Here is a 26,577-nt window from a genome sequence, read left to right as displayed (position 1 = left end):
GAACCCCAACGTAAACTAATATAAAATATTAACGAGTTATTAGTTTGTGTTGCTACCAGCAGAATAAGACTTGAACTTTTCATCTGGGTTCATCGTCGTTGTAGTTTCTGTTGTACAAACACTATACGTTTGTACCGCGTACTCCGTGATATTACACTCTAGGACCCGCTGGACCCCATTCAGACTATTTACTTATTTTAAATGTCTTAATCAACTACGGTCGCGTTGACCTTTTTCCCTTCTTCTCCCGGTGTATACACGCATTTATTAATCACAGTGTGTGGGTCGTGACCCGCATCATCAACCCGTAATGTTCGTTCATTTATTTATTACTTGTAAATTACTTAATTCGCTCTCGAGTGTACTGGACGGTCGTCGGCAAGTGCTTCTCTATGTACGTGTACACGTATTACATGCTATAGCGTTGGGATTAAACGATTTCATCTCGTCCGTAATTCATATAGATTGGCTGTCGGGTAGCAATGGCACAACACACACACACACGTCTCGTTGTATTATAACAACAGCGTTACGTTATCGAAAATAATAGTAAAACGCTCAGTAATTTTCGACAGAGGTCGTGGGGTCGTATCGTTTTTCCGTTCGTACCGTACGCGCAACGGATCTGGAATGTTCGTCGTCGTCGTCGTCGTGTACCGGAAAGATACAATGGGGAAAATATTGAAATGAAAATTAATTTACACGGGCTGTTGCTCCGAAAGTAAACCGTATTCGGCGCGGTCCGTAACACGCGCGTACGCATGCGGTTTTACTGTTTTGTTTATCCGGCCCGGTCGTGCACAAGGAGCGCGGATAAAAAAAAAAATGTACAAACGCGCGTGTAATGTATGCAAATATTGAATGGTACACAACCGCGGCGTGTGACGTGCGTACGTGCATTGCGTTCGCGCGCGCTGCGCCCCGTCGCGGAGCCGCGCGGGGAGAAAGGGACAGATCGGACGGCGACAGGTAACGCACTCGAGCGCGGTGATCTCGATCGAACCGGCATCGACCGCGGCTTAAACCCCCTACTCGTGGTCCACCGACGCCCGCCGTCACCTGTGCGTGGTCCAATCGCAGGACCAGAACCGCTGCAGTACGCTCCGTCCGTGCACGCTGCGCCTACCGCCCCTTTTTATTAGTATTTATTTGTTTTTTTTTTTTTTTTTTTATTGTATTTGATTCCTTTTTTTCTGACAAATCTATAACGCTCTGCTTTTACAGTTGTACAGGACGAGGTTTGTTGTTATTGTTGTCGATCACCGTTCGACTGCGAATTCGTTCAATAATATGCCATTACCGTGTTGAACGTTTTGCCCGCAAGAACCGTACGCGCGCGTATTACACACGCATAGGTGGTGGATATCGACGATGCGTCGTTTGTTTCGATTATTCGCAGAGATAGCGCGATACGTAGCCCGTGTGTAAATTGATTATTTTTTAAAACCAGTACTGTTCATTTGTCGTGCGAACAAGTTCGAGTACGAATCGGCTGCACGGTAGTATTTGTGTAGACCATGATGGAATTCATCCTTTCCGCGCAAGAGTAACGATTCCGCGTGCAGAATGCGTAGCTAACGTTCGTTAAGTAATTTTTAGTGCCACTATAACAGGGTGCGAGTCGGAGACTGCGACGTATCATAAAGTCAAGCATAACAATATTATCATGTATAAAAATAAACACAATGACATTTTTTCCCCGAGTGTTGAGGAACGGAGAAAACAATCGCAAAGCTCGTAATGTTAACCTCGATAAAACATTAAGGACAACGTCACATTTATCTTGATTATTTTTCAAATAATTTTATTTAAATTTGATCGTAATGTGTTCATGTAAGACTGTGAATTGATTTTTAATTCGGCTAATTCTATTTGAGAATAACGAGATTACCAATTAACAAAATTATCGGTCTCCTTTTTATGAACTTATATTTTATACATGACGAGTTGGTCGATTGATCAAAATTAGTTATGCAGGTATGCCGTTGAAAATAACCTTTTTTAGGAGACATACACATCCGTGCATTGTAGTAAGCATATGTAATCTTGTCTTAATAATACGAGCTGGTTATTTTTCATCATTTTAAATCACATTACAGTCGTGTAGTTTTAACTAGTCAACAAAAGTCCAATAAAAAAGGCTGCTGATGTAATTTTTGTTACAATACCTCGCCATTTATCGTTGTTATAGTAGTAGTGTAGAGTTGTTTACTCGTTACGATCCCTACTACTTAATATTTAATAACGCTATAAATTGTTAGCAGAGTGAATTGTAAAATGAATGCAACTTAAAATGGACAAAATTGGTCGTCCGTTCAATTAAAATTCATACAAATAAAAACTAGAATGTTAAGAATGTTCAATAGGTATAGCGTATGCAAAATATTAATTGTAATAAAATAGAATTGGTTTTTATGCCACTGTTATTATTATAATGTACTATACATTGTTGAATGTGAAACGCATGTATAAAATAATTTAATTAGGGAACCAAGTTATATAATGTAAAACAATATTGCATTTAATATATATATATACACACATACACTCACACACACACACAAAGCTTATAGATTGTATATATGCATAGTTTCAATTAAATAAACGTTTTTTTACATAATTAGTTAATTTTCAAATATACCCGTATGTACAATATAAAATTATTTTTGATAAATCCATCAACCAGTTTAGTAATAATATACTTAATTGTGATATATTTTGATAAATTAACCACTGATGTTAATATTCTGAGAAAAATATTCTTGTTTCTATTGGTTTATCATAGTTTCTGCTTTTACAAGTATTTTTAGGATAAAGTTGGCTTTGTTATAATATTACATAAACTTGTCTACGCACTACGAAAGTCCACCCTGTCAATAAGCCGCAATCTAGGAAGAAATTCAGAATCTTAATCCATGGTTTAAATTATAATATGAACTAATCAGCTTTTGTGATTACAAATTAATAAAAATGGTTGTAATTGGCTTACAGTCGTTTTTTATGAAATTTTAAAAAGTAATTAGATATGTAAACTGATTAATAAAATAATTCAGTTGTAAATAAAACTTAAGCAAGATTAACACATTTATACAATTCATAGGTTATAAAAATATTTTTTGTCTTTAACAACTTAACTGTCTAATATAACTATAGTAAACACTTATACTATTCTAGTCGCATCGTGGTTGCCCTATATTATAAACATTTATGGAGTACTTGACACAAATCACTCATTGAATCATTTAACTAATTATAATCCATAAATAGAAAAAAATCAACCGTAGTATTGCTATATATAAATACAGTTAAATATTGTAATTATTCTCATTCGTCCCAATAACCAATAGGTATATTTTAATAGAAAACTTGAAATTATAATATTTACAAACAATTACACATTTATTTATGAGTTAATTTTCTTTTAGACCAAACGCCGACTGCAACAAACGTAAACAGTACAAATACTAATGCTGGTGGACAGTTGGTTCCACCGCCTTTAACGCCAGGTACAAATAAGAAAATGACTGAAGCGCTGCAAGCTACATTCGCATCGTGGGAAAAAGAACGACACAAGTTTAATGTACCAAAAGGTTAGTGTGTTATATTTGTATCGAGCAACTATAAATTATTTATTCTATCTGTTATGAAATATATCACGTTCATTTACGTATAGTATAGAATAATTTTTAATACCAATTATTGTGTATAATTCGATTCAATTTTAACTAAAACTATAGAAAATAATAATATTGGAATTGAATAAAATTGGTTTACATAAAAAAAAAAAAAAACCAACGATTTATAGAAATATTGTCTTGTACACTATCTTGCGTAAAATTCAAACATCAGCTGCGTTATCAAATGAATTTTCTAAACTGTTATATTATCCTTCTATAAAAGGACAACTAAATAGTGCACAGTACTTATATTTCTTGTTATATAATTATATATATTTGAACTCGGAGCAATTCAATTGGCTCCCAAATACTGGTAATCAATATTTTATCCTTAATAAGTATCTTTAAATTGGCTCCCTAAATTTTTTTTTTAAAAATATATTGGTTACCAAAATATTATTAATAACTTTAAGACATGCGTTATTTCCTAGAATAATTTACGTCAGTTACATTCAATAATAGGTTTAGTTTGATTTTTAATTTTAACATAAGGTTTACGGTGTTACGTTTATATATTTTATATAGTTACATATGGAGTTACATATTTTAATGCATCTTTTTTTTACAAACAAAATTATTTTAGAAATATAATACAAAAATCTTACAATAGTGTAGAAAAAAAAAATGTAATAATTAAATAATTAAAATACCGACAGTTATTAAGCTGAACATATCATTATAGTATATGTATAAATATAAAAAATAGTATATTATTATATTATTCGCCACGGTTTATATTTATTGGCTAATATTTTTGTATACTCATATTATATATAAGTATATATCTATATATTTTATATATCTTGAAATTGTACAAGTGTCATATTTTTGAATTTCGTTTTCTAAAAATTGTATTTTGTCTCTAATTTCTTTCCGATATGGTTTTATTTTATTGGAACTTCTTATAATAATTGTAGTATCAGCTTGAATACGAGGTATATAATATATTTAAAAAATTAAATATATAAGGATGTGGCGAATAAAATTGTGAATTAAATTTTGAATGGAAAGATTTGCACGAATGGTTGTACAATAAATACTAATGCTTTATTCTGACCAAATTTCTGGTGAAAATATTGGATCAATGTGAATGTAATTTTCTATTAAATAATCGGTAAATTTTGTAAGTTTTTCGTTCATAGGTTGTATTTCAGATAATTCGTCGGTAAAACAATCCCCTGCCGATTGAGGATATAGAAATAGCAATCCAAATACATAGTTAAATATTTGCTTATTTCTATATTTTGCATGTACTCTGATGAAAGACCTAACATACTTATAATTACTTATACTATACTTATAAATAGTCATAATCCACCAAGTTCAAAAATATCTGACGAAGCTTTTATTATAATAATTATTAATTAATCGAGTTGTATTAAATTATTACAATAAAATCACCAATATATAATATTTTACTGCTAATTTAACTGTTGTTTTTAACAGTTTCTATGTAACAATTAAATAATATATGATACATATTTAATCTAACATTTTATTATATTCCTAATGGAATATAACATTTATACTGATTAAAATGTAAAATTGAATAATTTGTTCTAGTTCTTTCTCAATAATGAATTTTACATTCTGAACTCACAAATATACGCATAAGTCATTATACAATTCACAATCAAACCTTATAAATATTTTAATAACACGATTTTGTTAATCATTTTTTCTTATCGTGGTTTTTTAAAAAAATATACATGAAATTTAATAATTACTGGTTGGTGTTGAATGAATATAATTATATATACATATAGTTAAATAGTTTATCTGGATTTTTTCTAATTTTATGTATATCTACTATAATTCTTGATACATTTTATTGCATAATTAGTATTCATAATTCATATGAATTGTATACTTCATCATTCACAAATAACGAATTCATATTTTAATAAATAAATCTTATTTGAAGTGTTGCAACAGAGGATATGTGCTGTGTATTACAATTTGTGAACTAAGATATTACTGTGTTTAAAGAATATATCCTATAGTCCATTGTGATGTATCCGACTTTATTCGAATTTTCTTGAACTGTATTCTGTATATTTTTTCTCGGTTGAACGATTTATTACCAATGGACCGTGAAGTACAATACATGTCATTGTGCTCTAAATAAGTGATCCCATTTAAATCTGCCACTTGTAAAATAAATTATTTTATTTAATTCTAATTTATCTACGTAGGCACAGACCTGATTTACAATTATTAATTTTTTTTTTTTATCAATGAATATTTTTGAGTTTGATATGAATTCAGTTGAATCCGAACATTTTAAATATCTTTCTCATTACGTACACGAAGATCGAAATCATCATAACGTTGTAATTGCTGATAATATTATGCATATTATGTAGGTATAACCTGGGTGCTATTGGTACAATATAATCAGTGGATTTTTTGTTAGATTTCTCTTGAAATCCTAACGTATAGATATAGATTTAAGTCTATTCATTGTATGCACATATGACAATTATTACCATCGTAGTATTGGGTGCGGCTCAAACAAACAGAGGTGTGAATGTGTGTGTGTGTGTGTGTGTGTGTGTGTGTGTGTGTGTGTGTGTGTTTGTAGTGTATGGTTAATTACGCCATCATCATTGCCTTAGCCGCCGTGTATAGTGTAGCGTGTGAACCCGACTCGAGCTAGTGTAAATTTTGTAAAAAAAATAATATACATCGGCCGGACCCCATAACGTCCATGGTTCCCACGGGGGAATTGGCCGCGGCGGCTCGTCGACAAGCATATATCACGCAGCTATACTATCAATATTGAACTTTTATACTTGACGACGCAATATCAAAACCCATCGTGTGTAGCGACATAGTCGTGCTGCTTTTTATCGATTTTCGTATGAATTAAACGGTCCCAAATCTTCTAGTCCGCGTGGTTAGAAGTTGCACAGTTGGTTAATAATTATATACACCGAATCACGATTCGCGGTCGTCCATTCCTTCGAGGAACAATGTAAAAATAATAATAGTAAAATAATCATGCTTATAGAATCCGATTCGTTTTGTAACCCGCTGAAAAATAGAGCTTCAATTTATGTATTCTTTAGTATAACGTTCGATAAAGAATCTAAAATGGTAGTCGGTGTGTTCCGTTTTTACATAACATGCAGAGGGAAAGCGTAACGACCATCGCACCGATACGCACCGCAGTGCTGTTGGTTTATTATGTGAATATCAATCGTACAAGCGTCAGACACCACTGAGAATTGAATAATGTGCGCGCGTACTGGGCAACGGAGGGTTTAATGCACGTATTACACCGAATGGGGTTAGGTTTAGTACACCCATTACTATATCACAGACCGATGATAGTTTTTGTTTTCGAGTTACTTGCGTTGTTGGCGTGATCAACGTATACTTATGTAACATTATACGATCGATTAAATAATTTTGTTATTTATTCATATCGTACTTTTATCCCGGTAAATAATCTAGAAAACCTATGTTTAAAAAAATGAAATAATAACCGCGTTTTTAAATCTGTTGATTGGGTTTTTGTTTTCCGTTGTAGTAATGTCTTACATAGCTAATATTTTTATTGTAAGATTCATTGTCAATGAAATATTGTTGTTCTGAGAAAGGATGTCGACGTAATATTTGCTGTCTCCATTAAAACATACAAACATAAAAACGTTAACAAAATCAATCTTTGCGTTTCTCGTTTTGTAGCTAGATAAGTGAGTTAGTCGGTTATCATAATTCGTTTAAAAAAGAAAAAATATTATATGAAGTGGCATTATCCGAAACCCTTTATTTAAACTCATCCGATCGTTACATTTTATTTTAATGTCATTATGTATTTCAATACAAATGTTGGAGATTTATAACAAAATAACCTATGAGTTAATATTTGATAACATTTTTCGTATTATTTTATTTTTTATATTATATTCATTATAGAACCATAACGATGCACAATGACAAATACGAAGAGTGATTTATCTATACGAATAATTGAATGAAGAGATAAACAATTTCGCACTGACATCCTTTCAAATAAAAGGCAGGATTTAGTGCTATACGAATTTTGAAGCCTTGTGGTCATAAATGTACACTGTATTGTTGTATATTTAATTTTATTATTTGATTAAAATCATATTTTTAAAATAGGACTTACGAAACGCGTAGTTAATATTATTGTTTATTTTTTTTACAAATGTTTGATTCATTATATTAATAATAACCAAATTAATATAAATAAATTTAACGATTTAAATAATTATTAATAAGATTCTTAGTGTGCAAAATATCTATACATAATAAATATTCACTATTAGTTATTCAGTAATACTTAGTATTTACACTTGGATAAAAAAATTAACAGGATATTGGTGTACTATCTGTTACATCATTTATTACCACAATACCTCTTTATTTCCTCATTATGTAGTCAAACTGTTTTAATTACTAATAACGTTAAACATTCTACATTGAACATTTTAACTTTTTTGAACAAAATATGTAGGAAGATTAAAGTTGATATAAGGTTATAATTAGGGCCCGGAATTGTATGCATTTACATATTTTTATATATTAAACTAAAAAGTAGCTAGGCAAGACAAAAATTTGAATCTTAATCTAATGTGTTGGTAAGTGAAATTAAATTTGGCATATTTTTACATATTTGGAACATTTCAAATTATTCTAAGTATTTTAGCATTTTTCTGAAATATAATGTATATATAAAAAAAAGTATTGCGAAGTTATTAATATTATTATTTATTACTTAACGCATGTCCATCGTAAATTCCGTGAATCGTACTGTTATATAATTTAATTTTTGTGTTACAATATGATAAGATAAAGTTTGCTAAAAGTACCAATACGATAGTAACTCTCCAGATAACTTTAAAAATATTATAAAAAGCTGCTCGATTTGTTTAAATTGATTTTAGTTTGTGACTTTTTGTTTAAATGAATGAGTGTTCAAAATACAATTTAATTTCAATACAACATTCAGTTCCATACAGTTCAATAAAATATATAAAATACTGTTGTTGTATTTTAAAGTATATTTTTTGTTGAATATTAATTATTTGATGAATTGTATACATTTTAAAATTAAATAAATTTAATAAATAATAATAATGCATTTTTATTTGCATATTTACACATATTTTTGCATATTTTGAGTGCAAATTTGAATGATAACCATCGCATAAATGCATGCATATTTCGTACGTTTTTAGTGCATATAATTCTGGACCTTAGTTATAATATTACGGTTTCTTTAATAATTTAATTACATATTGGTATTATAAAAATCATGTTTATTTATCATTTAACAGCTATTACGTGAAAAACGAGAAAATCGGTTATGCTTCTCAAAAGTGTTAAATAAAAGCAACACATGTTATTCAGATATACTCTTATTTTTGTATTTACGACCTTACAATACCACTACAGTTATAGAGATTTATATTTATCTTTAATTATAGCTGCATGTCAAATGATAACAAAATGGATTACCTTTTGACGAGGGTTATCTTTGATTTTGTGCTCTGTAGGTCGACGTGGATCTTTTAATAATAATATTTTATGATAAATAACAAAATTATTTCAAAATTCATTATTTTATATACTCTTAGAAACGTTTATTTTTGTTTTCGATAAACGTTTAGCTAACAAATGTTAATTATTTTTTTGGTAATCAGTATTATAAAAAAAATCAAATCTCCATGTGATCCATATGTTAAATTATTGTGAAAATATAAAAACGTATCATCATCAAATAGTCGCCTGAGAATAATAATTAACTTAAAGCGTATTCATATTAATTAGGTACTCGTGTGTATATATATATATATATATAAGTATTACTCTTAAAACTACTTTATCTCGATTTTAATATCCTTCGACGTTGTTTTACTTTATTACAATATTCAAGTTCCCGAATCGTTAAAAATTTGATGGTAGTAGAATAAATTCAATCGAAAATATTGTGTTGTCCTGTTAAGTTTTAAACTCGATGCGTAAATGTAGTATATATATATATATATATATATATATATATATAAACACTTACATTGCTTCTTTGTTATATTTCCTAAACAATGGGTACTTATTATGTATAAAATACTTTGAACGCGTTTAATCGAACCGCTGTTGAAAATAAAATGTACGTGTCCGATCGTCAATACCTCCGCGTCAATATTATTTAGTGTCTGTTCGTCATACGTATACGACAGTATTATACTCTTATGGTTTTCGATCCCCCCCTCCCCCTGTTGAACCGCTATTAAACCTAATCGAAGCGAATCGTTTCACGATCAATAATCGACGTGCATTGTTTTTGTCTCCCTTTGCCGCAGATCCTAGACTCTGGACGGAAGCGCAGGCCGCGCACTGGTTCTGGTGGGCCTACCGCGAGTTCTCCGTGCCCGAGCCACCGCCCACGCCGCTGCTGCGCCGGGTCGTCTGCGGCGGATCGCAGTTCCAGAAGTTCTCCTCGGCCGGCCCGAACACCGCGTCCACGATCATGGGCCGCGGCAGTCAGATGATTCGCGATCGCGTCCGCCGCGGCCGCCGCCGCATCCGCAGCACCAACAACAACGGCGGCAGAAAGTCGCCGGCGAGCAGCAACGACGACGGCGACGCGGACAAGGACGTGCAGGACGTGGACGACGACGACGACGACGACGACGTCGACGACGACGACGAACCGTACGACGAGTTGATATCGTCGTCGAGCAGCAACAAGCCGCTGTACGCCCGCAAGGGAAGGCACCTGTGCAACATGGGACGCGAACGGTTCGTGGCCGAAGCGCCGCCGTTCTTGGGCGACATTCTCTGGGAACACCTCGAAATGATGCAAAGAGGTGAGCGAACGTTATTTTAATTTTATTTCCTACGCCTTCCCCCCCCCCCACATATTTACTGTTTCAACTATGTCGGTACGGAAATCGTACGCGGTCGTGTGCACTCGCATAATATGCCTTGTACCCGGCGGTAAATCCCCGTCGGATCAATACACGATCAACGGACAAATGATTACTGGTGTTGTTGTACGGTAAAATATACAATGTAGGCCGTGCTTTATGCGTGTGCTGCATTCGTACTAGAGGTAATAGCAGTACCGTCGTGACGTTTATAAGTGTTATCCGAAATATTATATTGTTTTGATGCGTTATTGTGATTATTGTACGGAGCAGTGTCGTGCGAACCAAACGACAAAAATTCCTAGTGTCCGCAGAGCCGTGGTTCCGGTCATCACATTTTAATATACACACTGCAAGTGGTCGGCCGTACACACAAACATAATTTAAACATATACGTGTAACAATATAATATAGGCTATTGTTTAGACAATAATAAAACATTATTTTAAGCAATCTAAACGAATGAAATAAAAAAAACATTTATATATATATATATATATCGTGAAGGGTAACCATGTACGAGGACGGATTGTGTATAAAACGCAACATCGGAGCCGCGTAAAATATCGTATTATTGTAATAATGTGTAATAATATCGAGTTATATATTATTATTATTTAATATGCGTACCGAATGCGACGCGAATGCTGAATGATCTACTGAAAACAGAATTATCAGCCAACGCGATACGATAGTACGCAAGTGAGTACAATGAGTGACAGTTGGGTTGATTAGACTACTACCGCTTACACAAACTGTACAAAGCCGGCGCGCGAAGCGATAATAAAGCGATAGTACGATACACCCGAACTACCATAGCATAAAATACGAAGAAAAAAAATCATACAACCGATAAGTAATAAATAATAAGTAATAATGTGTCACACTCGACGATGTCGAACGCGTTATCGTATAATATGTATTCTATTTTGAGGTGTGTTTAGAATATTATGTTACAATGTTATACGGTTTGCCGTGCTTAGATGTAAAAATAATAAATGTATTTCGTACTGAAATATTTTCGCACAAAATAATAGATTGTACTCGAAAAAATGGAAAAAAAAAAAAGGAAAACAATAAGAGACGAATATTCGAGTGAATACAAATTACGTACGGATCGCGACTGTCCCGCATCGTCGGTAAATTCGAACTGACTCAACTAACAATACCATGGTGCCGACCGCTGGATAAAACAGGAACAGAAAAACGGTGTTATCCGGCGGGATGTGAGTACGGAGGCGGCTGCGGCGTGAGCTCGGGGGGGACGACGGCCTTGTCGGGGAACGCGAGAAGGGGGCCAGCCCAAGGCTGCGCGGTTTTAACGTATAAGCAGGATATCCTTTGACCGCTATCGTCCTTTTAGCGAAACGGCCACCACGCCGTTGGTGAGTATGACGTAGTAAGTCTGGCATTAGGCAGTGCGCGTATGTCGTGAGCAGGATATCCTTTAAATGTAAACAAAACTTGGTGCGGCAACGGTGGTGGTTGATGGTGGATGTGACGTAGTGGACAGGATATCCTTAGAATGTAAACACTGCACTGCACCGTGGTCATGACGTCACGATTCGTACTGCAGACGGTGACCTACATGTAGGTGTACGTTAAATTTTTTGCGGCACCGCCTCGTGCACGGAATTAAACCCTTACAGACAGCGTGGGTGTAAAACAAGTACCTATATGTGTCTTTCATGGCTAAGAGGAAATTGCGGCATTTTCTTTCATTCCCGTCGACCCCTCCCCCAACCGTGCGCACGTGCCACGAGTTCGAGTACCGTACATCGACGTGCCTGCACGTGTTCGCACATATTATTATCTCGACGTGTGGTGCGCCGAGATGGGTCTCGGATTATCTTAGATACAAAAGTGTAAATTGTATAAATTGTCTCATTTAAAAGGTTTAATCATGTCTGCGGTCGAAAATGAATCATAGACAATCCTTAGTCGGTCGAAATGGTAAGTAAAATGTGTGTGTAATGCAGTACCCACACTTTTCGTTAAACGTCCGACACCCAACTCTGGTATGAAGATTTTAATTTCGGGTCCTAAATCGGATGCAATGCTCTATCGGTTTACGTCCCGTACACGAAATTATAACACCCGAACGCCACGGTCGTTGTCCTGTCATCGGGACGAATGAAACTTATTTGTTATTTGCTTACGTGTTTTTGCAGATGCCGACAGGGCCTTGTCGATAACGATGTTCGGTGGCAATGGTCAATTGCATCCGTCTTCGTTGCACGGCGTCAACAGCAACGGTGCATCAAGTTTTTACTCTGAAAATTTCGGCCAACAACAGAACAGACACCAGTTAGACGACATGTTCTCTTCCGCGTATCCCGTGCCGCCGGTCGCGTCCGAACCGCAACAGCATATCCGGTTGCAATCGCCTCCACACCGACTGAACCATCGAAATCGCAATCTTCATCACGGCCAACAATACGAAACAGGTACGACGCGCCGCACGGTTAAATAATACTTCTGCGTTATAAATACACACTCGCAGTTCTATTGCACGAACAGACGTTTATTGGGTTTATGTGACGTAGAATCCGGGTTAAAATGTTGTATTATAATTTAGTATTGCAGTGGAATCCAGAGATGATACGCGTCAATACTGCGAGTTCGGTTTTTCATAAAATGTCGAACAGCGTATTTATAGTAAAACTCGATATCACGAATGTTTCGCGACATCTCGAATATTTTTTTATTCCTCTCGAGGTGTAACGAGGATTTATTGTATTACACGCACACAACATAACGCAAGCGCGCAGGGTGCGTGTGTATGTTGTGCATTATATTGTTAAAGACTTTGATTGCGGAAACAATATATATAATATGCCCTGTATGTCACACGGGACATATATAGGTAGGCTAGTGCACTTATATCGTCGACGACGTCATCGCGTTATTTTATTACCATGATAATAACGCGTATAGACAACGAGAGAAAAAAAATCGTATTGTTGGGCACTGTATATTAAATATTAATTGGGCCTGCAGTTTCGGCTTATAAACGGTATTTAGCTGCGTAATGCCGGGTCCCGTTTAATTTTTATTTTATTTTATCGAGGGGACGCTTAGGACGCGACTACTTATGGCTGCCACCCGCTGTTGCAGCGTATAGACGAGCGATCACAATATTTATTACGGGCCCTGCCGCGCCGTGGGGGTCTTCGGCATATGATATACCTGGCCGAACAGAACTGTGTACCCCAGCAGCAGACGAACAGCACTTGACGGTCATTATTATTATTATTATTATTACTTCGAACAAAGTTATTCTTCTTCATCATATTGGCTGCTGAGTATGTACCTTTACTATACATATATGATTGTATTGAATCCAATAGACGATATGCAATACTACAGAACCGTATACATGTATGTTATACATTAATTAAACATACACATATTTACGTTTATATTACACAAACAAACATTTATCGGTTTCGCGCAATTTAAAGCAATTTATTTTTCTAATGTTATTGCACAACAATTCATATTGGACATTACTATTTTAACATTTCGATCTATCCAATCTTACTATGATATGTAACAATATTTGTGAGCTGTGCTTATAAGCTGTATCGTAAGACAACCTGGCTGGTTGGAGACAATCTGCTTTATAAACATCTACCTAAATATATTTAAGTCATCTCTCTCTCATTCTCTCTCTCTCTCTCTCTCTCTTTCTCTTATATATGTAAAATTACTTCATTATGGTTGTAAGACAAATATTAGTAATGTGTAAATCAAATTTCACGACCGGCCGATTGAACGATGTATTAGCTATATTATAAGAAAATTTCTATTGCTTCTATTTCGGCGATATAGGTTCCTCCTCTATACGCAATACCTACCTAGTAGTTCCGGTTCTCCTATATACTCAGAAAAAAGTATACAGCTGCTCCAGCTGCTTACGTTTGGCGCGCGCGCAAAAGAAAATATGAATGACACATACAAAAGGGTGGCGTGTTATGGCACGCCCGTCCTCGTCGTCTTAGGTTTCAAGTTACTCGAGAATAAAAGCGGTTCATAGCATAGCACGGGCTAAGAAGAACAAGACTCGCACGTATTACCCGCCCACCGGATGTACAACAAGCAATACCTCCTCCTTCTCCTCTTAGAACTTGAGTACAATAAATGAAGTTCCGATTATTCTTCTGGAGTACATACTCTATTATACTACAATAATATAAAACCAACGTCTATGTATAGGTTAACACAAGAACCGTCATCAGCGTCGTACCGGCTCTGATGTTTTTTATACATAGGTATATATCGATATATTATCAATTATAATATAGTTTTAATATTATAAACAGTCTTGAATTTAATAAAAAAAAAAAATTAAAAATAAACTCGCGTGAAATTACGAAAAAAAATTTTGAAAACCATGCGTGAGTTTTTAGTTTGTGTGTAGCTATTAGCTACAAAGAAAGACTCATTTACAGAACTATATAAGACATAACCATGTTGTCTTTGTATGGCATAACTTAAATAAGCTGTTTGTTTAAGCACTAAACACAATATTTATTTACTAACTAAAAATCACTTTCAAAATATTTTACATTATTATGTACTGTTTCTTTTCAAATAATAATAGTTTACCGACGGAGAAAAAAAACAAACACATTAATGTATCCGAGACTTGTCCTATACGAAGTATAATATGACAATCTTATTTTTATTATTCCTACGAACCTAAAACATGTTTCCTATAGTTCAGACTAGAGACTTGGAACTTGTCTTAACAATACATATTTGCTTTCTTTAACCTTACCGATGTGTAACAATTTGCTCAATGTTTATTTTTATAGAAAATTAAACAAATATATTTTAAATCATTTGCATTCATCATACATATAATATGTATTTATCACTTGATGTAAAAAATAACGAAAAGAAAACAAATAATTGCCAGTATAAAACGAATAATATTATGAGTATTTAAATTATTATCGAACGTAATATAATGTATTGGTATAGATATTTTCTTAAAAATTGTAAATGTATTATGATCGTGCGAAATGTTGTACCATAATAGGTTATATTCGCGTACTATATAGAAAAATGTAAATTGCTCTTCTCTCGTAATTTCTTTTTACTCGCGTGCTAAATACTCAATAAAAGTTTTATGTTTACCCTCTTCTCGGACTATACGTATAACTCGTTTTACCTTATGCGCGTGCGGTTGTTATTACCTTTTCGTTTAGGTGCATTCATTATACTCGACAATATATACTCGACTAAACAAACAACTACTATATAATAATAGCATATATATATATATATATATAGTAATGGGCATTTATAACGTGCCCTATAACGGATGTTATTACGAAGATCGCGGGATACGATGAGCTTTGTTAATTGAGTGCAGCGGTACAGAGCAGATGTATAATAGCACGCATAGCTTCTCGATGTATAATACTTATACATATACTTCACGTAGCCGTTATTGGATAATAATAACAACGCTAATAATAATTATAATAATATTAATAGGTGTCTTATGTACCTACGTCGGGCGTAAGTAACGTACACCATGTATCATCTCTCCTCACGTGACTATTATGAATTTCGTTGTTTTCGCACTATTTGGTTCGTATCGTCGATTTTTTTTTTTTTTTTTTTAATATTTTTCTTTCTACATTTTGTCGCTGGTGATGATAAACAATAGTCGACGTTCCGCTGGAACCGTCGTTCTGTGTTATTGCGTATCTTATTTGCGTATACAATATAGTACATAACATTATTTGATATTACACTATTGTGCACACCGTTTTGTTGGTCGGTAAATCTTCTCGGCAACTACACGTTACAATATATGTACAATTTAGATTTTTCTGGTGGGGACACGCGAAGGGTACGGATAATCGGACCCGCCCGTCGCCATTTACCAACGGAAGTGGGGATAAACATTTCGGTCGGGCATAGCGCGCGCATAGACTACACCGCGTAGAGCCCACGACTCATTCGTCTCAGTGTCGTTGCGGTGTCGCGGGGCGTATTGCGTTCGGTTGTTTCTTTTTTTTCCATTATTTACTCGGAAACAATGTCTGATCGTGGTAAAATTTTACGATTTTGAGAATTGTGTCGCTCCGACGAAATATTTTTCCTCTCCTTGTTTTCGGGTTTTTTTTTTTTTTTTGTTTTTTTTCACTTGTTAGTTTTTATTCGTTTAATCTCGGCAGTGTCGTGCCGGGATTTCAGGCGGATAGTTTCTGCGTGTTGGCGACAATCCGATTTCGTTGTGCAACTTGAACAAGGTCCTTATTTATTGTTTCGTGTTCGAATACTCCGTGTGTATTCTCACTCCCGTTCGACTGTTTGGTAATTCGACGTTCTTCCCGTCCCGTGCCGGCGGCTGACCGCCACTTCATTTGACAAATGATGGTGCTACTACAACAACAGCATCTCCAACAGCAGCACTCGTCGCACCACAGAAACCATCACCAGCAACAGACCCTGGGGTCGTCGCCGCCGCAATGCTGCAGCACAACCGGCGGGACGACGGCCAGCTCTGCCATTGAAAACGCCGCCCTGGACAATGCCGCCGGTTACTTCGATCTCGTGATCACCACCGCCGCGGCCGCAGCTTCGTCAAACTCGTATCACCACCAGTACAACAATCAACACCATTACAACAACAACAATTTGATCTTGCATCCGAGTGCAGCCGCGGTCGACGATTTGGTGCCGTCGGCGGGCAACCGGCGAAGATATTTTATCAAAAACGGTACTATAACACACGGCAATACGTTTATCGTGTTGCGTTATTTTTATTCTTATTTTTTTTTTTTTTTTACGAAGTAGTAGTTTTTTATTTTTGGTATATTTTTGCTGGTTTTCTCGACATTGGTGTGCACTTTAAATGGTCGCAATGATTTCGATGTTTTCTCGTTTCGTTCTACGCAACACGTCGAACATATATAACTCGAGATTACCTACGATACGTGCAACGCCATACGAGGTGGTGTACCAGCAATATTTATGCATCGACGGTTCGAGAGCAGTATTCCTTTTTGAAACTTCGCGTACGTTCGCGCGTGTTCTTCGAACTGTATTACACGTACAGTACATTAAATACTCGTGGTTGAATTTACCGCGTACGTGATGCATATTCGTGTATCACACGTGTGTCGACTCAGTCGCCGGGTTCTGTGCACCGGATGTATAGCGGAGATTTGATAATTTTTACATTCGAATACGGGCGAATGGTCTCGCAGATGTACACGTTTCTTACATAAAACGCGTACACGAAATTCGTGCACATTAACCGTCCGTAGATAATCTCACATATATCATAAATATACCGATGATCGTTACATATGTAGTACGGTAACATTCGAAAACGAGAAACGATAAGTGTGTGTTACGCACGCTCGCCAGTGGTGTACCGGGCAAATTAATGATCTACATACGATTATCTATACTACGCGTGTATTTCGTTCGTCGCGCTCATCTGTCGTATCATCATCATCAACATTATTATTATTCGTACATATGTATAATAAATATCGGTACCCGAAATATGGTATAGGTATACGTCATGTTGTTGACCAAAAACAGCCGCCTTTTTCCTTATTTTTTTTTTTTTTTTTTTGGTATTGCCCTGTGCAACGTCGAAGAACGCGCGTGAAATTAATTGATAGATATAACTATACACGCACATTGTAATATTATATACGATATACACGCGTACGTACACATTAAAGACGTATGGGTTGTTTTTATGTACGACGGCTGTGGCTCGTGCCAACCGAGACGACTGGTGTTGGCCACCTGTTGTACGTGTACGGCAACGTGCTTGCAGTAGTCTGGCTGCTGGATGATAGTGTAATAGCCACCTGCTGTTGCCCGCAACCAGTCGGTATATTGAAGTCGTTTTCTTTTCGGTAAACTTCGTATGTTGTACACACACACACATATACATAATAATCCCCGCGCTAAATAAGTCATCCTCTCATTGTCATTAGTTTGTGCACAGGACATCTATATAGTTTCTGTGGCGTGCAGGACACATCACTTTACTCGCAATACTAATATACGTTGTACTGCAGTACTTGTTCTTTTAAACTTGAAAGTCGAAAAGACGCATATTAACGTGCCGCCACCGGTGTCGCGGTGTTTGGTACACCTTTTATTGTCTCATTGTCCGTACGCACCGAATCGTTATGATATTGTATGCCCGTTGCGGGGTAACAGTATACGCTACGCGCACGTACGAAAGTTGTCTTGGAATAATCGCCGTCTCAAGAGGGGGCGACTGTTAGACTGGGGTGAAACACGCGTTACGTGTAGATGGGCGCGCAGACGGCGGAGGGTTTCCGCAACGGAAACGGGAGCAACAAGCAGCAGTCACAGGTGCGTCGCAATAAATATGGGGTGGATGACGGTTTGTGTTGTAATATACTGATGCACGAAAATGTAAAATGTATATTTTTTAGACGCGTCTTACATTTCGACGGTTACCCGTGTAAACGGTTAAAATATCAGTTACCGTATGTGTTGGTAAATATTTCTACATCAGAGTACATGTTTTAACAAGATGATGCGGTCTTCAATTGAGATGTGTTACGAGTATATTAAAAAAAAAAAAAAAAATGAATGTTTCATTTTATACGCACTGTATAATACCAACATCGCAGCAATATTTTTAGCGTACAAAATGTTTTTGTCGTGTTGGATCTAGTTCACACTTCCTTATAAGCGCGCGCGTATACGTATATTATTAGTTTCATATTTGTAATATTACATGTTTATTCGTAATCGGTTTAGATTCTAACAATTAACTAACTTGAACTGATTTAATAATTCTTTAACTACTTCAGTCGGCGGAATATTATGCACGTATTACTATGGTCCGCCGGCAGAATGAAATGCTCTGTCCTCAACGATGAATTGAATTGTACAATATATCGTTGGAGTTGTAATTTTTAAACCTACTTGGCCACTTAACGTTTATACATAACTCGTGTAACAAAGCTTAGCGTTACCACATGACACATTATAAAATGTGTATGTAACTTACCCGTTGTCGTCCGTTAAATATATATATAATGCGTTACTTGGGTTCATAATGCCTAAGACGTGTATGCATGTATATTATGTCTAATGTTTATTATAAGCACCTGCTAGTAGTATGTTGTCGCTTTTGGATAACGACGACGGCTGGTGGCCGGTCTCTGCACGACTATACGTATAATATATAAACGGCCAATTTCGTAACGTATTTTTTTTTTTCACTCTTGTCTTACAGCGTTGCATAGTACACTGTACAAAAATGTAACGATCGATTCGATTCAAAATGTGTTTTTTCGTCTATTCGATCGAGTGTACGTGTGATAACCAGACACGTTTGTTGCGGACGGAAATCGATTTCAATTTTTTCGGTTTAAATATACATTTATTCATATTTTTATTTTATCGTTTATACTGATTGGTAGAATAACAATATATCAGTGATTAAATCCTTATGAACGTACACCGTGTAAACTGCATTCCACAATAACAATAAACACGTACTCCGGTTAAAATATTTTATAATATAATATAAAATATAATCTTAAAAACATCTCAGTCCCACGTTTAGTAGATAGAGAGGAAAAGGGGGCTGAAGACACGAAGTCCTTTCGTCTATCGTACTCTCCGGCTCCGGAACCCTGATAGGTAAATGTAAAATAGTATAATATAGGTACGTCCGCCGAATCGCGTATACGATTTATATATTAAGGTGTACTGCACAGCCGAGGCACACGTCGACGACGTTCTTTTATTTTTAATTAATGGCTTGAAAACGACACGATCGATATTGATATTCAATAAACACGACCGTGCGAGACACGTGTGCGCAGCGTATAGTGCCTGCAGCGGTGTACTATACGACGACGGTGCCCCCAACGGTGCGACGCGTGGTAGGTACGTGCTCAGATTTCATTTCAAAGGGCGGTTGATGTTTTCCGTACGTATATAATAATAATAATATAGTATGCGCCGTTTGTCGTCGGTGGGTTACGCACACGCATCGACATACCGGGTAAAAAATCGAATCGATGATCGCACTATTCTTCGACAAAAGAATGACACAATAACGTACGCTATTACACCTATATAATATGATATGATAATAATAATTATTATTATTATAACGATATCATCACGGGCTTATCGTTTTATCTCTCCTTATAACACACTACAAGACTGGAAAAACTATAAACCGAAGTGCCACCGAAGGGATGTTTATCATCTGGGTACCTTCATCTGCGGCGCACGGTTTTCGCTCGAATGTTTAAAGTAATTTTTCCTCCCCGATTTTCTGTCAAACCGTACAAATTGACTCCGTATAAAACTCTCCGTTCGACGTACATCGCGAATGCAGTGACGAAGTGGGAATTTTTCGCTATCAACGACACAAATGACACCGCACGCGTAATGGATACGCGAAATAAACTATCCTTGTATGACCTTACGCACGCTTTGTACGCCACACCCAATTAATTTTTTTGCTCAGATAATATACGTATCTGCTTAATCGAAACCAAGCACTAACAAGGGGCGCGTGCACCATTGTACGGTAGGTACGATGTAATCATGTATTTCCTCCGAAACCGATTCGTTCGTCGATGACACTTTTCTGACGTTTTATATATCCAACTTATTTATGGACGACACATACGGTACAACGTTATGTAAGCATTTCGGTGCGCTCTCCGTACAACAACAATGCCTGCGCTCGGATTTCGAACATTGTTAAATGTATCATTCCGCCGCCGCTGCGATAAATTGTTTGTAGCCGCAGCGTGCGTTTATAGTCGGGCGGCGAGTCGGTAGGCGTCGCACAACGTGCAACCAATCACTGCTCAGTGCCCACCCCACTCGCCGTCGTCGTCGTCGTCATCGTCGTCGAACGACTCACTTCCGGGCCTATCTGCTTCAACTTTACACACCGATGATTTTTTTACACCGATTTTTCACCGCCACCGTCGCACCCAACCCATCATATGCATACACAATGACTAAATGATAAATTTCGACACGGCGGAGAAAAAAATCAACGATTCGGTCCAACGAATGTACCATGCTCGTAGTTGTACTACTAGTACCGCGCCATTGAAAACAACACAATAACCGTGAATTAAAATAAAATAAAATGGGAAAAAAAGGATCAAGACGATGATATTGTACGTAGCCATTTTGGAATCAATTTTGATCTATGCAAAACACCACGGCGCATCAACATATATATATATACCTATATATTATATTGGTACCTCCTTTGTGCGCATGAATAAGTAACACAAATAGTTTTCAGATCAACTAATAACGTTTCTCCGCTGCGTAGGTACTTGTAACTTGTGTTTATTTATACATTTACAATTCATTTAAAATTTAAATAATTAAAACTTTTTTTTTTTATTTTTATATAAACTAATCAGAGCGAAATGATTAAAGAACGTCTCGCGCGATTGTAATAATTAATTGTTCTTTTTTTTTTTTCATGCAAATCCGTTGTATCTTTGACTTTTTATTTCGCAAAAAAAGCAATTGGTAATCATTGAAATTATTTGGTGTACGCTGCTAACATTTAACCTTCGTATATTCAATTGATTTTACGCTTTTTTGCTTTTGTTCAAGGCGATTTCGAATTATGATTTGAAATCCAAACTGAAGGTTTAATATTTTACATTCATTCATTAATCAGTAAAATATCGAGTAATATCTAGAGTGTGGATTTCATGAAGAACTTAGAAAGATAACTCTAAAGAATTGATATTCTTAATGTGATGAAATGAAAATAGATTGTTCATATCCTTACACAATTGTCAATGAATATTACTGTAGGGTCATTACGTTTTTAATCACAGTATGTCATACTAAATAAATAAAATAATTCGTATCACGTTTTCATAATTTGTTGTGTAGTAACTCTTACTGTAGTTTTATAAAAAAAAAAAAAAAAATAAAATCATTAATATATAACTTTTCTCGGATTATTCGATTTAATAAAAAACCTCAACATTTTTGGCAGATTGTTTTATCATTGGACGATTTATACTGCACGTTTACGCGAGTGTCCATGTGTGTGTGTGTGTACATGTATCTTACAAGTACAGGTTGTCTCACGAGGATTTTATAATTTCATTCTGGTATAATACATATAATCAGAATAATACCAAAGTATATTCAGTTCATCTTTTTTTGATACGTATTAGGCGTTTAAATGTTCCTAACGAAATTCGTCGAATACAATATCTGAGCACGTCTTTTTACAATTATTTTTATTTTATGAATTCGATTTGTAATTTTGGTGGACTAAGGCCATCCGTGTGACCTGCAGTGTCCAAACAGATTCTTACGTGTATATTATTACCATTGCAATAATAATTACATACTCGACTATTCAATTGATGTCGACATTTCGGTATTGTTTTGATTTGTAGGTATAAAAAAAAAAAAATTGGATCGTATAGATATCGCTGCGTGTGTACGTTTGACCTGCGTATACTATGTATATTATGTGTAGCGTAGCGTATACAACAGCAGTGTTCAAATTATAGATACCTATACCGTATGTATAATAAATAGTTTGATTCAAAACCATTGTTTCCCGGTTTTATTATCGCGCGCGCGTCAATGTACAAATATAAAGTGTATAATATGTAAACGTCGAGCTATACAGACTTATTGGTATTCTGCTCGCCCGAGTATATAATAATTAAGCGTACGTGTCGTCGACGACGCAACGGCCGGTATTATACACCCGTGGAGGGATACGATATAGTAATAGGAATGACTAACAATATTAATATTAATAATAATAAAGCGTATCGATTTAAAAATGTGTATCTAACATATTTCATGTACACCATGGCATATACCGTTTATCGCGCTATGACGACGACTGGATATATCGTGGTGGAACCTTTATGGACGAGTGGACCTCCCATGCATTGTTATCGTTATCATTATCGTATAGCTAATATACACGCGCGCGCGCGTGTATAATATATCGAATAAAATAATTCTCGTTGGCAACGAATCCGAAATATATATTTTAGACTACGGCGCGACGGTGGTTGCACCAGCAGCGGCGATGACCGTGACTTTCAGCTCTCCCCCTTGACGTGCGAGTACGTAACATTATGTACGTACGCGTAACCTATCAACCATTAACATCAGTACTGCATTGTATACATAATGTTGCGTATACATTTATGTTGTACGTACAGTGGTCATAATTATCCCCTCCCGTCGTCGTCGTCGTCCCTCGTGGGTACCCGCACACGGCAAGTGTCTACTGCAGAACGCGATGGGCATTGTTTCGTATTATTATTCTACACGGCTGAGTACATTTACCTATTTGTGATTTTTCTACGCCACGGCGCGGCGATGATGACGCAGCCGACTTGCTTACAAAACTCCATCCGACCGCCGTGTTTTTTTATTTTATTTTTTTATTTTCTACAACGTTTCTCATGGGTATTACCGTGTTCGTCTAATGCGCGCGTGAAGTATATCACGAATACGGCGCAGGAGTGGTCTGCTGCGTTGGCTTTTACCATCATCATTATAATCATTATCATTATTATTGTTATTTTTATCGTCATCATTGCGATAAACGTTTAAACTGTCGCCCCACTTCATTGTACGCGTACGACCGATATCTAATGCCGTTTGTTGTAAATCGCACGCAGGAATTACCTACACGACGAGCATAGGCACCACAACACCACCCAGCCAAACCGGCGGCAGCGGTTCCACGACGCCGGACAACAACAACGCGGGCGGTTTGATGGTTGGTGCCGGGGAGAACGTCATGGAGTCAACCGTGTCGTCGCCTCCCGAGCTTTATCCTCAACAGCAAGCACCTCAGCCGCCGCCATCTTTACCTCTAATTCAACAGCAGCAGCAGCAGCAGCAGCAGCAACTCATGCAGCAACAGCAGCAGAGCCGTTACCAGCAGCACAGGGACTATCACCATCAACAACAGCACCGCGCTAGTGAGTACATTTATAATAAACGTAAACATCTCGTTAAGATAATTTTTTTCACTGTTGCGGTGGTTGTGAACATCGACGGTTTTTGACGTTTCACGTGTTTTCGTTTTTACGTCGAAATCATGAGCGTTTCGACTTAGAATAAATGAAATCAGAATGTTCACTGATAAGATTTTACACAGGGAACATAAGGGAGTTCAAAAATCATTCGGCCATTGTTTTGGAGTCCCAACAGTGTGACCATTTAACCGCATAGACTGATAATTTGCTTAATTACAACTTCTGTTGTATTGTACCATTGACATAAAATTATTGAAATTTAGTTTTATATTTCAATTCATCATTTAAATTCATTAAATATATGCCAGTTTGCCACTAGTAACATTGTAAAACGGAATAATTTTAATTTATTCTGTGATAGAACTATGCTAATAATAATTTTCATTGAATTTTTACATCCTTTCACAGCACCCTTCATTCCTCCCTTTGTAAATAAATAACTTTTTTCGATGTACAATAAGTACGAGAATTATTTATTTAGAAATTAACAAGGTTTAATACACAATATCCCAGTGGCGTAGCTAGGATTTTCTGAAGGAGGGTGTTAATTATAATTATTAAATATTATATATAATACGTACAAACTAAAACTTTTATTTTAATTAATTAATATGTATACATAATGTCTGTAATAGAGATGTAATGTATATTCGAATTCGGATAGCTTTACCATAAATCATTCGAATATCAGTATTCGATGCTTCAATACCTATTATTATTAAACGTTTTGTGTTGCACGAAAACGTAAACGAATAATTTTCGTCACGTATTGTCGCAATCGCGATAATGTTAACCTGTATTTATGTAATTAGTATTGTGCATTATTTTATACTTCATATTGTATTATCGATTTACCTATACTCGTATTCCTATAATAATGTAATATATGATACGGCTCAAGGGGGGTGTCATATCTACCAAACACCCCCCTTGTATACGCCACTGCAATATCCATTGAGTCAATACAATGAACTATGAAGCACGTGCACGTCAATGTTTTCAAAACAATTACAGAATAAATGTTATCACTTTTAGTGTGATAAGATATTAATACTCCAAAAATATGGTGGCTGAATTTTGTTTACATTTAAAATTGGTCATTCTGATTTCATTTATTCTGTGGTTTCGATGTCGTGCTCGTATGAAACAACTCGACTTTAACGTGTTCCCTAGCCCGTATCTTAGAGTGATGATTTTAATCGATAATCCGGATTATGATCAGACAATAACCGTAACTCACATTTCGGACGATTCGTCCGTACTCCGCTCCCTTCACATTATTAAAGTCGAAGTCGAATGAACACGGCACTTTATATAATATATATATGTGAACATACAAAACACGTGTGTTATGCTCATGCTCGTACGATGGGTCACGCGAACTATAGGTACTCGTAATTGGATATAGAACGCAACAAACTGTAAATGGCGAAGAACAATACGATCGCGCAACGCAACGCGAATAACTTTTAATCGTCATCGCTAAAAACAACTAGTACATAGTCTATTGTCTAGTCGCGCGCGTCACGGTTTGCTTAAGCGTTCCTTCTTCCTCACCGCCACCTCGAGCATTATTACATGTACACGGTGAACACACACACGTACTTATTTACGTGTTTATTTATTTATGTATGCTGCAGCCCTACCCAAAATCATCATAAAATTCGTTTGCTTCTGTTATTATAAACCACGCCCTCGTCCTGCGTCCAGAATATAAACGCTTTTTTTGTGTTCGTCTATGACCGTATATACCACGAATAAAATAGTAAAAAAAAAAAAAAAAATTATAAATAATAATACATAGGTATAGGCAAACGGATGAAACATAAATAAGTAACGAGTTCGTATATACATTTAATAGTATCGCATAAGTTGTTCTGCGTTAAATGCATACGTTATACATGCACAATATATATATATATATCGTCCGGTCTA

General features: G+C 35.9%; 1 protein-coding gene across 1 annotated transcript in view; it reads left to right on the top strand.

Moving 5' to 3' along the window:
• The window catches only part of LOC112681720 (ETS-like protein pointed), a 60,442-nt gene that overhangs the window by 26,894 nt on the left and 6,971 nt on the right, over positions 1 to 26,577 (top strand). The window contains exons 4-7 of the mRNA XM_025552017.1: positions 3,426 to 3,590; positions 10,013 to 10,519; positions 12,751 to 13,026; positions 24,280 to 24,585. Of these exons, the coding sequence (XP_025407802.1) occupies positions 3,426 to 3,590; positions 10,013 to 10,519; positions 12,751 to 13,026; positions 24,280 to 24,585 (1,254 nt within the window). The remainder of the gene's footprint in view (positions 1 to 3,425; positions 3,591 to 10,012; positions 10,520 to 12,750; positions 13,027 to 24,279; positions 24,586 to 26,577) is intronic.

Source organism: Sipha flava, unplaced genomic scaffold, assembly GCF_003268045.1.
Source record: "Sipha flava isolate LNK unplaced genomic scaffold, YSA_version1 103_pilon_pilon, whole genome shotgun sequence".
Taxonomy (NCBI): Eukaryota; Metazoa; Arthropoda; class Insecta; order Hemiptera; family Aphididae; genus Sipha; species Sipha flava.
Note: the sequence above shows the minus strand (reverse complement) of the source record. Positions and strands in the feature narration are given on the sequence as shown.